The 14,426-nt window shown below is 41.9% G+C and overlaps 1 protein-coding gene across 3 annotated transcripts in view; it reads right to left on the reverse strand.

The window, feature by feature from the left end:
- Nucleotides 1–4,605: 4,605 nt before the first annotated feature.
- The window catches only part of LOC310997399 (homeobox protein PKNOX2-like), a 110,391-nt gene continuing 100,570 nt past the window's right edge, over nucleotides 4,606–14,426 (reverse strand). For all 3 annotated transcript variants that reach the window (XM_083987075.1, XM_083987076.1, XM_083987077.1), the window contains 5 exons: nucleotides 14,307–14,404; nucleotides 9,095–9,214; nucleotides 8,866–8,942; nucleotides 7,124–7,299; nucleotides 4,606–5,843 (listed from right to left, as the gene is read on the reverse strand). In XM_083987075.1, the coding sequence (XP_083843201.1) occupies nucleotides 5,602–5,843; nucleotides 7,124–7,299; nucleotides 8,866–8,942; nucleotides 9,095–9,214; nucleotides 14,307–14,404 (713 nt within the window). In that variant the 3' untranslated portion in view covers nucleotides 4,606–5,601. The remainder of the gene's footprint in view (nucleotides 5,844–7,123; nucleotides 7,300–8,865; nucleotides 8,943–9,094; nucleotides 9,215–14,306; nucleotides 14,405–14,426) is intronic.

Below are 14,426 nucleotides of genomic sequence, written 5' to 3' on the forward strand. Positions count from 1 at the left end.
CCAATGTATTGTAGACATATAGAACTAACACAAGATATCTGCAGGTTATTTTGTGTGTTACTTTGTGGTTTGTTGAATTATACATCTATATAAAAAACACATTTTATTCAGTCATAAAAATATCTTGTTTACACTTTCACAGCCAACAGTCTCTAGTGGTTATATGCAGAAATGAGCTGCTCTCCCTCACACCCAGAGGTACAAGCACCAACACTGTGCAGAACGTCTCTGGGAGGGGTTGCTGGAGGGTAATGGGCCAGAGGGTACAACATCTACATCATCTGTTGTTTCAATCATGAAGACCAATACTAAACTCCTCCACATGGTTTTAGTTTTCTCACATGAAGCAAACCTCCGCCCTTCCTCCATGGTGTGGACACCACACACTCCATGACCGTGGACCTTATGAACCACTGTTCAGCTCCAACGATTCCTTCAAGCCTTAAGCTGTTGGTCTGAGGTCACCAAATCATCCCGCGTTCAACTGGACGCCCACTTCTGTGGAGAGTGGCCATCGAACTAAATCTGTGTTTACAGTTTGTCTGGACTGATTAAGATCTAAGCTCTCTGAGATGACTGCGTGACCCTCTCAGCTTCATGCAAATCAACTATTCTTAATCCCAAGTCTCCTGAGATCATTGACTGATATTTGCTGTTCACAATCAGCAGCTGCTGATGTAAACCAGGCCTCACAACAAAGTAATGCAAGATAACTCTTGGCTCCAGTTAGCATCTGTTGATGTTATTGATACTACAGTAAATATCACCCATGTGCCTTGTGAATGTTTGAATGATCTTCTCAATATGAAGAACAATAGGCTACAGGGTTTTCTTTTTATTAGCATCTACAGTATTACATTTTCTCTGTATTTTACTGGAAGTTATGAATCCATAAGAAGACTTTTTTTAGGAAGTGAAAACTTTTTTAGACTTCTCCTTGGAGCTGGTAACAGGTCACTGTCAGCCAATCAGAAGAAAGGAGGCTCTGCTTCTGTTTTCTGATTCTGAGTGATTGAATTTAAATTTAGCAGATCACAGATAAATACACAAATGGACGGGTGGGGCTTAGGCACATGACTGAGGTTGTCGATTGATTTGCTGTGACATCACAAAGTCACAGAAGTCCTAATGGCTGGTTTTAAGGCTGTGTGTGTTGTTCTGTGGCCTGAGGCTTTGATACAGTGTTAAAGGGATAGTTCAACATTTTGGCAAATTGACATCATCTCTATAGTTTTAGGAGTAGGTTCATTATCTTTAATTGTTGGTTCAAGCTATTTTTAGAATGGCAGGGCAGAGCCGTGAGCTGTTCTACGCTACAGAGGCTAATGGGATTCCTTTTGTTTCCCCCATCAAACTCATCAAATACACAATCCAACAACTCCAAAACGCTCTGGTGGACAAGTTGTGACCTGCACATTCACCACGCTATGAGATAATAACGGAACGTTACGAGACATAGTTGTTTTAGAGGTAAATTCATGCAAAACCACTGATGCGCGTTCCTGTTGGGCGCAGTTTTTCAGCAAGTCTCTGTATTTGCCTCGAAAACAACTCTGTCTCGTAAGGTTCCGTTATTATCTCATAGCGTGGTGAATGTGCAGCTCACAACTTGACCTTGATATAATCTGTCTTTATACTACATGGGGCCTTCAAAATGAGTTTATATTAACCATGATATATTCGCAATTGTAAATGGTAAATGGACTTGCACTTATATAGCGCTTTTCTAGTCACTCAGACCACTCACAGTTTCGTCACATTCCACCTCTCACACACATTCATACAGCTCTGTATGCAGACAGGCTTTTGACACATCGGAGGACAATTGTGGTTTCAGTGTCTTGCCCAGGGACACCACCGCCCTACCAGGTAGTGAACTCTACCTCCTGAGTCAATTATAATTTATATTATCTGGCCAAATTTAGAGACTAATTTATATATTAAAGGGATAGTTCAACATTTTGGCAAATTGGCCCATTGCCATAATCCCTACAGTTTTAGGAGTAGGTTCGCACAGGCCACAACTTGTCCACCAGAGCGTTTTGGAGTTGTTGGATTGTGTATTTGATGAGTTTGATGAGAGAAACCACTGGCGGCTCTGCTCTGCCGTTCTAAAAATAGCTTACACCGACAAATAAAGGTAACGAATCTACTCCTAAAACTATAGTGATTATGGTAATGGGCCAATTTGCCAAAATGTTGAACTATCCCTTTAATGAAGATAATACTAATGAAACCACTGTGTGACATTCAGATTGAAAACAGCACTGTCCAGAAAACAAAAGGAGGAGCTGCAGTGGTGATGCCATGTTGTGTCAGGTACCAGTGAGAAGATGAAATATGAATCTTCAGGAAGATGAATCGAGAACGATGCAGACATGAGTTTAAAGGCTTACTGTATCTGAATGCACTTTTCCTGCTGCTCTCTGCCCTGGCATCATCACATTTAAGTATTTTTTTCTTCTTCCTCTCCATGATGATGTCTGTGATTGACATGCTGACCTTTTCAGGGTGTGTAACCTATAAAAAAGAAGGGTCACCATCATTTATCATGTCATATTTTCACATACTGATATGCAAAGAATGGCTGTTGCTGACTATCCTTGGATTATAAAGTACATGCATTCACTGATCCTTGAACTCCACCGAACTCCTGAAGTGAATCACAGCACACGGAAACAACCTGACTGTGTATTAACACACAAATACAATGGTAAATGATTCATGGCCGGTCCTCCTGCTGTAGCTAATGTCATCTCATGATAAATTAAAACGCCCACCGTGGCTACTGTATGGGACGGATTATTACATTTACATTTTAACCCGCTGCCTTTCCAGCTGATGGGGCCGGGCTGAGCTGCTGCATGGAAACAGAAGAAATGCTGTGTCCGTATAGTCTCCTCCAAATTTAGCCCATTTCTCTAACATGGGCGATTTCCCTCTATGGTCTAATGACCTCCACTTAATCTGTTATTTTGAGGCCCTGCATGGCCACTTGTATTCAAATTCCTCCTAAGAGAGGAAAAAAAAAACAGTGGCTGAAGCAGGAGAGAAGTAGCAAAAAGTACATGATAAAAGATATTTAATAAGTGTTTCTGCAGTTTAAGTTTGACCTTTCTTTAAGAAGGGGAGGACTGGGAGAGAGAAAACAATGCAAGGATGCAATTACATACAAGCGTACAAGCCGTGTGAAAACAATACAATGCGGCTTGTTCAGTAAAAAAAACACCCACAACAGTGATTAACATTTATTCTGAGGGAGCAGCATCCACATTTTGAAAAGTTGAAACCCCCCGACGGTCAAAAAGCTCTGTCGGGTTCCTTTGTGGTAAGTCGGATGGAAAGGTGGGAGAGCGTTTGGGTGGGCGTCTTCCAGCGAGTGAAATCACAGGATCGAGCGATAACCAGTGGGTGGGAGACTGCGCCATGTGACAGGAAAATGTGGGATGTTAAACCAATATTTAGACTGTTAACTCTGTAATCTGGGAACGTGTTACAATACAGCAGGGCCCTGAGAGGGTTCGTAAGTGTCTCACACGCTCACTGTTGAGATCCTGGCTCAAGTGTGTCTGTGTGTCTGTGTTAAACTGCCTACTTGCTCTTTGTGGATTCATGGCCCCGGGTGTTTGCTTTCACTCTAAACATACGCAGGATTTTCAGATAACCAAGTCAGAATCGGTACCTTTATATGTTTAATTATTAAAATTGGTCTATTGAAACACAATAGATTATGACAACAAAGTGTACAAATGAAATAGAAATATTTCCTATCGTCTGTCACTTGTCCTGTAAGATCCATTAAAAAAAAAAGCAATCAAGAAAAAAGAATATTAATGAGCAACATACTTCACAATGAACAATCAGAACATTTAATATAACATGTTTTTTTTTTCCTTTTTCTAGATGTGTTCACATTAGAAACGAGTGACTCCATTTGTGTGTGTTATTTTTAGTACAAAACAGCTGAAATTGTTTCACAGTTTCTTCAAAATCCTTCACATAAAATTGAAAGAGATGTCACTGCTGAGTTTTTTTTTCTGTTTGTGTTCCTTTTTTTTTCTCCTCCCCCGTCTCTCTTTCTCGTTTTTCCTCAAAATTGTCTGCTTTCTCTTGAAAAAGTTTGTCAGTAAATGACACCAGCTCCGTCAGGTCAGGGATTCCAAAAGTCGGCGGCCATCTTTGTATGTGTGTGTGTTTGTGTAAGTGTGATCTCTCCTGGGTGCTGAGATGTGAGCGAGGACGGTCTGCGGCAACAGGCGGGGGGGGCTCGTCATGCTCTTCGTTTTGTGACAGAATCACCCGAGGGTCACAAAAAAATACACCAAGCAATTCTATGAGTAGATGAGCTGAAGTCAAGTATGTGCACGGCCACTGGTTATTTCAACAGCCAGAAACCTACAAGCTGTCATTGTCATGTAGTTCTTTCAAAAATAAAACAGAATAAATATGCAAACCTTCAACACCAGAATGCAAACATATGAAAAATCCAATATACATACTATATGTGCAATCAGTATACACTGGTTTTACTACAGGATTTTTTTTTTTGACTTTTTTTTTTTTTTTTTTTACTTTTTTTAAACTTTTGCTCATGGTAGAAGAAAAATAAAATAAAGATTGTTTTCAAAAGTCATGCTGGAAAGAGATTCGCTGCAGCAGTGAGTGAAGTGTTTCACTTATGAGGAAGAAACACGTCGTATGAGAGTGTCGCTCAACCTGAGAACGTATGAGTCAGTTTAAAGGCGCAAACCAGGTCCCAGCAGTGGATGCTGATATTTGCACAGCATGACACTTTTTTTTTTTCTCCCCCCTTTTTGTGCGTCACTTTTATTTTAGGAAGTTAAATGACACATGAACTGCAAAGTTCAATAGTTGACAGCCAATTTTTCATACCTTCAGTCATATTTAAAATGAACAGTTGCAGCCCTTTTCTTTTTCTTTTTTTTTTGCAACTATCTCCATGCTGCCAAAACATTTGTGACAGGTTACATTCAGTTAAGTAGTTGTTTACACATTCAGTCAGCAATTATCACCGTGCAAAGATTTTTTTGATGCGTGTGCAGCTGCTTCTCCTCTCCGACGTCCTCAGTTTCACTGTACCTTCGATTTAAAACAGACTCAAAATGTCATCACCTCCTCTTCTTTTTTTTCAACACTGACAGTAAAATGGGTGAAAGTGTCTTCAATTTAAAACTGACAGTAATCTATTCAACCTTTCAGTTTCTGTGCCATTTTCCCCAGAAATAACAGGAGCTGTGATTTTTTTTCAAAAAAAAAAAAAAAAAAGTGCTACTATCCAAATGTCTGGAGCTCACTGCATGAGGACATACTGTTGTAAAATGGATCAACACATATTCATCATTAAACTAATATTAATTCTCTATAATCATGATCATGATAGTCGTGGTGTGTGTGTGTGATTAGGCTCCGCAGGAGAGTCTCTGGTGATGGTGGAGAAAGCCTAATATGCCCTTAAATGCTCTCATGAGTCACTTGATGTCCGAGCCGTCTATAGTTTGAGTTTGAATGGGGCCGAACTGAAGTGGACAAACTGTGATTAAAGTTCATATCTCCGATTCTTCTCCCTCCCCTCTGTTGCATTTACTCCAGTTCCTCTCTGTGCTCCATGCTCAGATCTCTCCTTTGCCTCCCCCTGTCGTTCTCCTCCTCCCCGTCCTCCTCCTCGTCCTCCTCCTCCATCCCTTCCTCCTCTTCCTCCTCCTCCTCCTCGTCCTCCTCCTCGGTGCCGTCCATGGAGTCGTCGGCTCCCAGCATGGCTTGCTGCATGGCCAGGGTGGCTGAGTCTGAGGACAGTGACTGGAGGCTGTCCATGCTCAGAGGGTCTGGGGGTTAGAAGAGGAGAGGTGAGGATGTGGAGCACAATTAGAAACTCTCTTATTAGAAACTCTGATCATTAGTAGGTGTTTTCAGTCACTTCAGTGCAGTTCGGTTGTTTATATCCAGCCATCATCACAGTACCTCTAATGACTGTAATCACTAATAAATGCTTTTAAAAGTATGTCATTATATAATCAGTGTCTTTTGATTATAACTCACTGAGCTATTATATCACAATATGTAAATGTGTGTATTTTGAATGAGGGGCTATGTAATGCAGTGTGTATATCTCCAGGCTTTCATCTTGGCACATATACAGTACAGTAAGCCGGTGAACTGGTTCAGTTGTGAAGTCATTTTACTTTGAGAAACTTAAAGGGATAGTTCAACATTTTGGCAAATTGAGCCGCGAGCTGCTCAGAGCTACGCTACGGAGGCTAATGGGATTTCTTTGTTTCCCTCATCAAACTCATCAAATACACAATCCAACAACTCCAAAACGCTCTGGTGGACAAGTTGTGACCTGCACATTCACCACTCTATGAGATAATAACGGAATGTTATGAGACAGAGTTGTTTTTGAGGTAAAATGCAGAGACTAGTTGCCGAAAAACTGCCCCAGACGGAAACGTGCATCAGCAGTTTTGCATGAATTGACCTCCATCTCGTAACATTGCGTTATCTCATAGCGTGGTGAATGTGCAGGTCACAACTTGTCCACCAGAGTGTTTTCGAGTTGTTGGATTGTGTATTTGATGAGTTTGATGAGGGAAACCAAGAAATCTCTTTAGCCTCCGTAGTGTAGCTCTGAGCAGCTAAGACTATAGGGATTATGGTAATGGGCCAATTTGCCAAAATGTTAACATTTTGAACTATCCCTTTAAGATTCTCAACAGTGTTGTGTCTTCACCTGAAAAGTGCAGAACAGAGAAGGCAGACAGGCAATACATTACACCTAGCAACTAAAATCTATAATCTACTCTGAGGTTTGTCATGAAAAACCTAGACAGTTACCATGGGTGACGGCACAGCTAGAATCCACACTGTTTTAAAAATATGCTCAGATCCAACATATGACTCCTGTGGGACAAATTCTACTTTTTTCCAGTAACTTTTCAGATGGTCTTTGTTCTCGACTGTGCCTCCACCGCCTCTCACAGAAAGAACAGGTGTGTCAACAGTGGCATCTAGTGGTTGAGACTCAGAGAGACATGCAGGATTCATTTCTGAGAAATCTGCCATGCATGTGTTGGAGGCTGGATTATGTTTGTGCTTGTTGACATACTGTCTGAGTTTCCTGTTTGAGATCGATGCGTCTGCAGAACTCCAGCCACGATGGAGTCGGGCCAGAAACGCTGTGTGGGACGATGCTGGGACTTCATCTTCTTGGCTTTAGGAGCTGGGTCTGGGTTACTGGCATCCAGCATCGGCTGGAGGATGCGCCGGCGAGCATTGATGAACCTGGATCATAGAATATGACAGATTATCACATATAATCATCATGGTCAAAAAATATAGTTACATAGATTGTAATGGAACGAAAACTCAGGGGAAATCTGAGTGAATACAAAACAATCTCTGTTTTATTAATGGATACGAAGCAAGGTTGAGATCAGTGTGAGATTTAATACGGTGCCATCTAAGATTATTCATCCACTCGACTGCGTATCTCTGGGTGGAGTCTGAGGTTGTTTCTGTTCCTTATAGAACAGGCATAGGCAACTCATTCTACAAAGGACCGGTGTGGCTGCAGGTTTTTGTTCCAACCGAGCAGCAGGACACCAGACCGGACTCATTTAATCAACTGAGCTCAGTCTTCAGACAATGCAGGAACTGTACAGATTCCACTGCCTTAAAAGAGCCAGGAACATACTGGGGGACTCATCACACACTGGTCACCCTTTGTTTGAGCTGCTGCCATCAGGCAGACGATTCTTAAAACAAAAACAAATGGATTAAAGGGATAGTTCACCCAAAATAGAAATTTCACTCATTATCTACTCACCCTCATGTCGACTAAGGGCTGGGAGAAGTTTCAGAGTCCTCCGTGGCTTCTCTGAGTTACAGGGGGTCTCGGTGTAGCAGTGCATGTCCATATAACGGTTGCAAATGGATACCAACTGTCTTCATAACAAAAAGACACACCAAAAAACATCCAAATACCTCCATGCTGCTCGTATGTAATGTCCGTCTGTTCGGGGCTTCAATACAAGACGGACATTACATACGAGCAGCATGGAGGTATTTGGATGTTTTTGGTGTGTCTTTTTGTTACGAAGACAGTTGGTATCCATTTGCAACCGTTATACTGACATGCACTGCTACGCCGAGACCCCCTGTAACTCAGAGAAGCCACGGAGGACTCTGAAACTTCTCCCAGCCCTTAGTCGACATGAGGGTGAGTAGATAATGAGTGAAATTTCTATTTTGGGTGAACTATCCCTTTAAGGAACAGTTTTTACCCAAGAGTCATTGCCGCCCTAAATGCCTAAGCCATAAATGCCTAAGCCAATGTGCAATATGTATATATGTGTTAATTCTTTTAGAGTTTTTAATTTAGTGTTTTTAACAATGACAACAATAAAGTCTCTCTATCTATCTTGATTGGTCAAACTGTGTGCTCTTGATAGGTTGGAACAAAAACCAGCAGCCACGGCAGCCTTTTGTGGAATGAGTTGTCCATCCCTGTTACAGACCATTGAATGAGTCACGTGACTTATTATAGATCACCACAGATACAATGAGAAGTTAAAAATATAATCATCCCTTTTAAAAGCAAAACTTTATAGTACAAAGTAGAAAATACTGGTCTTAGAAAATCCTGTTCAGAGAAAACAATGTGACGAGGTCTCAGGTGTGCTGCAGTGGTGTGACCAGCAGATGGCAGCACAGTCTCAGCAATACACCGAGGAGCTCCAGTAAATTCAAGTTTGGTTCAAGTAAGGCCTCCTGTCATATTTTTTTTTACATAAGTGTGTCCACATGAGGATTTAATGGCCGTGTTGAACCCGACATCCATCGTCTTACCAGTTGTTGACTTGCAGAAGGGTTAGATTTGTCTGTGCAGCAATCTGCCTCTTCTCATCTTCTGTGGGGTAGGGGTGCTGAGAGGAGGAGGCAGAGGAGGCAGGTTCATCCAACTGACAGTATTTAGCCCTATTGATGTCATTTCAGATTATCCAAACACATACACACACACACACACACACACACACACACACACACACATGAATGTAGTAAACACACTGTGCCTCACCATGAGATGCTGAAAGAGCCAGGACCGCATGATGTTGGTGGCGTGTTTGGGCAGGACCCCCCGTTTATTCTTGGACTTTTTGTCTTCACTGTCCAACAGGGACGACAGGTCCACATTAACCTTCACAACAAAGAGCAGGAAGGAGGGAAGGAGGAAGAAAAACAACAAAAAAGAGAGAAGAAGGAGTGGATGGAAGGGCTTAGTTATTGTTGCCACGGAAACAAAGGGAGACTACCAATTACCTATCTTTTTTTTTTTTTTTTTTTCTGTGGCAGGGCCAGAAACACCTCCTCAAGTGTCACCATGGTAACTGAGATTGAGTAATGATACTTAAAATAAAATAAATAAATAAAAAGGCAGCAGTCTTAACTATGAGGAAACAAGGCAGCCGGTGTGTTGGGGGCTGCAGGGGGGCTGGAAGACGACGGGGTCAGTCGGCCTTCGGGGCCAAAGTTTGGACTCCACAGTTTGATGCTGATCTGAGAGCAGCTGCTACAAAGCGCGGCTGCGTTTGGCTTCGCTTTTCATTGGTATTGACCTGAGCCTGCCTTTGTGTTGAGTGAGGAGAATCATTATTCAGATGTTTTATGTTAGAACAGGATGAGCTCAGGGTATCGACAGTCTTTGACAGGCTGTGTGTGTGTTTGTGTGTGTGTGTGTGTGCTCGGTCTGCACTTCTGAGGACTGAGTTGGTTTGTAGTAAATCTACTCTTCATTTGAAGACATTTAGATCTTTGTGATGGTGCTCGGGGGAGGTTTCTATGGTGACAGTCAAGGGTAAGGTCGGGAAAGACGATAATTTGGTTAAAGGTGAGGTAAGACTGGTGATTTGATGTATTCTTCCCCCAAAATAACAAAAAAAAATGATCCGAAGAGCAGACTGTCTTTGCATCCTACTCCACTATTTAAAAAACACATCAGTAACTGGACTGTTTTCTTCATTACCATGAACAAACACACATCAAATGTCTCTATAATAAGACACTGAATATAGGAAACAGTGGCCGGCCTGACTTAGACAATTACTCAGCTGTTTCTTTTACATGAAAGTAGTGAGAAGACGGACACAGGCATGTTAGAGAAGTCAGAAATTATTGAAAGCTGAACTAATATTGTAATTTCTTGGAAACTAGAGAAACATTGAATCCATAGAATTCCACCAGTTTCTGTGATCTTCTTTAAAGGGACTAGGAGTTTCGGAAAGCGAAGTGTTTTCACACTACATTTCCCATGAGCCTCCACGTGCACGGTGAAATTCTTGGACCGGCGCAAGATCGACAAAAGCAAAAGCATTTTCCAAGAATGTTTTCATTCATCAAGAACAAAAGTCGGAGGTTTGAAGACGATCAGATACCGTCGTAGTTTCGACCATGAACGATGCCAACTAGCAATTCGGCGGCATTCTTCCCATGACCCGACCGAGAGTAGGAAATGCTGGGCGAGTCGACCACTAAATAATAATATCAAAATAACTATAAAGACAAAATGATATATTTATCGAAAATTGACCCATTAACAAGTGTGGGTAACGTAGATTCATCCACATTAATATGAGACTTTTTTATAACCAAAAGCAAACTCCTCAGGGTCTCTTTAACATCCCCTACAAGATGTTTTAAGACATGAAAATAGGAATGATGTGGGATGTGGGATGTGGGACTGCAGCCTAGTGCCTCGTCTATAGAAATCCCGTAGTGTCACTCTGCACACACATCATTCTACAGAGAGAAGCTCAAAGTGAAGCAACACACACTTGTGAGTGGTGAGGGACTTTATCAATAGGGATCATGTTTCTTTTGTGTGCAGTAAAATCTCAAAAGGTCTACCCCAAATTTCCAGAAAATGTCTTAGGTTAAGTTTCAGGTTAGGTTAAGACAGGGAGTGGGGTTAAGCTTGTCTTAGTCCGGGTTAAAGGTTAGTTAAGTCCCCTGAGAACAAGTGGAAGCCAACACAATGTTCTCCTAAGTGGGAAAAAAAGAAAAAGTAAAAGTAAAGAGTGTGTGCATCTGTGGTGTGTACACACACTGTGTTCTCATTTCATTGTAGCAATAAAAGTGTATGTGGGCTCTGAGGCAGATAATGTGAAAGACAATGGAGCCTCAGTAACAGCCATTAGCAAAGAGTGTCTGACACTGCAAAGAACTAGACTTAATACATAAAAAAACCAACTGAATCACATCTGTACACTGTCTTTTAACGCCTGAATATTCATAAATATATAATATTTATGTTTCCAATTCATAATATGAAGCAATAATTTAAATCCGTCATCGTCATTGCAGCAGTCAGCAGCGCCGGTGCTTTGAGATTTTTACGATCTTTCTGAATTTTGTGAAAAATAAAATATATGTATGAAAAATTCATGCACATGCAAGAAAAAGCTGGAATAAATAAATCAAGAAGGGCATAAATATCAGACCTGTATGCATTCACACAGCCAAACCTCCCCTATCTCACACAATGCCCATAAATACACACTGACATCCACTCAGATCCCCCCCCCCACCTCACAAAACAAGACTCATTACAGCTGCAGCTGGGTGTCATGTGGGTAACCCCCCCCCCCCCCCCCAGCCCTGGGAGCACGTGTGTTCCGGGGGAAGGCGAGGTTTGGATTAATTGGCGGCACCGGGCTCGACAGTGTGATTACTCCGGGCTTGTCGAGCGAAGTAGTGACGGGGCCACGTTCAATTCCCAGCCCACATGTAACGCTCGGCCTCGGCCAGGTCACGGCAATTCACCCGGGCCTTCACCCCCCCCTCCCCTCCCTCCCCTCTAACCATCAAGCACAGAATTACCTGTCTAAAACTGAGCCGCTCTCCAGACCCGGACTTTTTTATTTTTTTTATTCACACCTATAGGCTCGTGGCAAGGCCGAGCACACCGTTGGCCTCGGTGCTGAGACGTTACAAATCCACCTTTCCAGGCTTCTCTGACTCTTGGATACACTGACGTTTTTGAAATGTTCAGGAAAAATGCAGAAAAAGAAGTCAGTGACTGTGAAATTGAATTCTAAACATTGTTTAAACTTGAACTGAGTGTGTCTTCTGTTCTGATTATTCTGTTTCTTTTGCGGTTCAAACACAAGTTACAAGTTAATTTTCTGCTGAGTGCCACGCAGACTCCCACTCTGAAGAATGGAGTTAAATATAAAGGGAAATTTCTTCAAATAATTAATTATCCACTTTTAATCATGCATTGCCAAATTGTCTCAATAAAAACCTGCTCTGTTACATTCCAAAACTGTCCTCGTAACTTTATCTGAGGCTGTTGCACATATACACACTTCCTACAGCTTAGTCTTCCTCTGTGTTAACACTAAAACAACACAAAAATAATGATGACACTCACACTACTGACTGGTGCAGAATAAAGCCGCTGTTGCTTCTACTCCTGATGCCAGATGCTGTTTTCTATTCAGCCAGCCTCCATACAATACATTTAGTCTGCTCTACATCTGCTTTATAGCCTTCGGTGTGGTGTCCTAGTCCCATGTTGTGTCTACCTATTAATGAGTCAGCACCAATTATCCAGGTCACATTCCTTGTGCTTCCGTTGTGCACAGCAAAACAAAGACAGTCTGGCTCTGGGAAGATCCTGGGTCCTCCGAGCAGAAGCTAACAAGGGCTCAAGCGCCTTTAGAGGAGGGTTTATACCCTTGATACTGTGTCGCCCAATAGGGAGAGGGCGTACGCTACATGAGGAAAAGTCATAAAGGATGGATGTCAGGAGTGCTTTCCTAACTAGATTAACTTTTAAAATAAACAGAGGGAGATTCCTGATGGGTAAAAGCAGCAGCTTTTACAGTACAGCTAAGTTACAGACTGAACAATTTACATTGGACTTAAAGAGACCTTGAGGAGTTTGCTTTTGGTTATAAAAAGAGTCTCATGTTAATGTGGATGAATCTAAGCTACCCACACTTGTTAATGGGTCAATTTTTCAATAAATATATTCAATTCAATTCAATTTTAATTTATTTAAAAGGGACAATGTACAGTTAAAACATAAATGTTGCCATTTGATGCACTATACCAGATTATAGCTTTAAGCTAATTTGCATCTGTAGTCCCTTGGCAGGTCACAAAAATACAACACAGTAACAAGACAAATTAAACAGTATACAGGGATAAAACACCACAACAACATGGCTACACACGTCTGCGTGCATATTGTTTTGTCTTTATAGTTATTTTGATATTATTTTTTAGTGGTCGACTCGCCCAGCATTTCCTAGTTTCGGTTTCCCGGACATATGATCGGAACTACGACGGTATCTGATCATTTTCGGATCCTCCGACATTCGTTCTTGATTAATGAAAACATTCTTGGCAAATGTTTTCACTTTCGTCCGTCTTGTGCCGTGGCTCATGAGAAATGTAGTGTGAAAATACTTTGCTTTCCAAAACTCCTCACTGTGCCTTTATGGTCCTATTGTTAAAGTTTTGAATATGTTATTATATATTTTCAGAATTCCCTTTATATAAATTAGATGGCTAGATAGAGAGATTGATGGCTAGATAGATAGATAGATAGATAGATAGATAACCAAACACTCAAACACAGAATATGAAAATGACACTAGTATGAAATGAAATGTTAAAATCACAAATGTGACCTTGCATCATAAAAAATCTAATTCAAGGCACTCATGGTGCAGTTGGCTCTCTCTCATGGAAAGGAGATAAAACATTTGTAGTCCCAGTAATATTTCCTCTCAAATACTGTACTTTCTTTTCACATGGTACTTGGTGCATAGTACAAAGACTCAAGTCTGACACAAGGTTGTTGGGTTGAGAACGTTCAATGGCAACGTTTGAGTTTGTCTCCTTGCATCTGTGCACGTCTCACCATCGTATATATCTGATCTATAAAGAGAGTTTGCGTTGGGTGACTGACTGAACGGCTGTCATCTGACATCGTACCTGACGGGATCATGTGAGAGGGGCTGTAAACATCACGGGAATAAACAATTTCCATTTTGTGTCTCAGCGGGGGCTCGTGTTCAGATGCAGAAAAAGAAAAAAAATGGCGCCCAAGGGGGATTCTGTGAGATGTAAAGAGGGCCGTTTAATGACAACAAATTGAGACAGTGGGTGGCGAGTGCGGGGGGGGGAGGAGGAGGAAGAGGAGGAGGAGGAAGAAGAAAGGGGGTGGGGGGCGAAACGTGCCGGCCGAAGCATCATCATCACCCCAGCCCAAACGGCTTTACCTGCGAGTTTTGGATCTGGATGGTTCCCGGCGGCAGCGCCTGCGTTAACACTTGCCCTTGCGATGTCACCATGGCAACCGGCTGGTACAGGGTCCCACCTGAGGGGATAATTTGCCGTCA

This window comes from Trachurus trachurus, assembly GCF_905171665.1.
Source record: "Trachurus trachurus genome assembly, chromosome: 14".
Classification (NCBI taxonomy): Eukaryota; Metazoa; Chordata; class Actinopteri; order Carangiformes; family Carangidae; genus Trachurus; species Trachurus trachurus.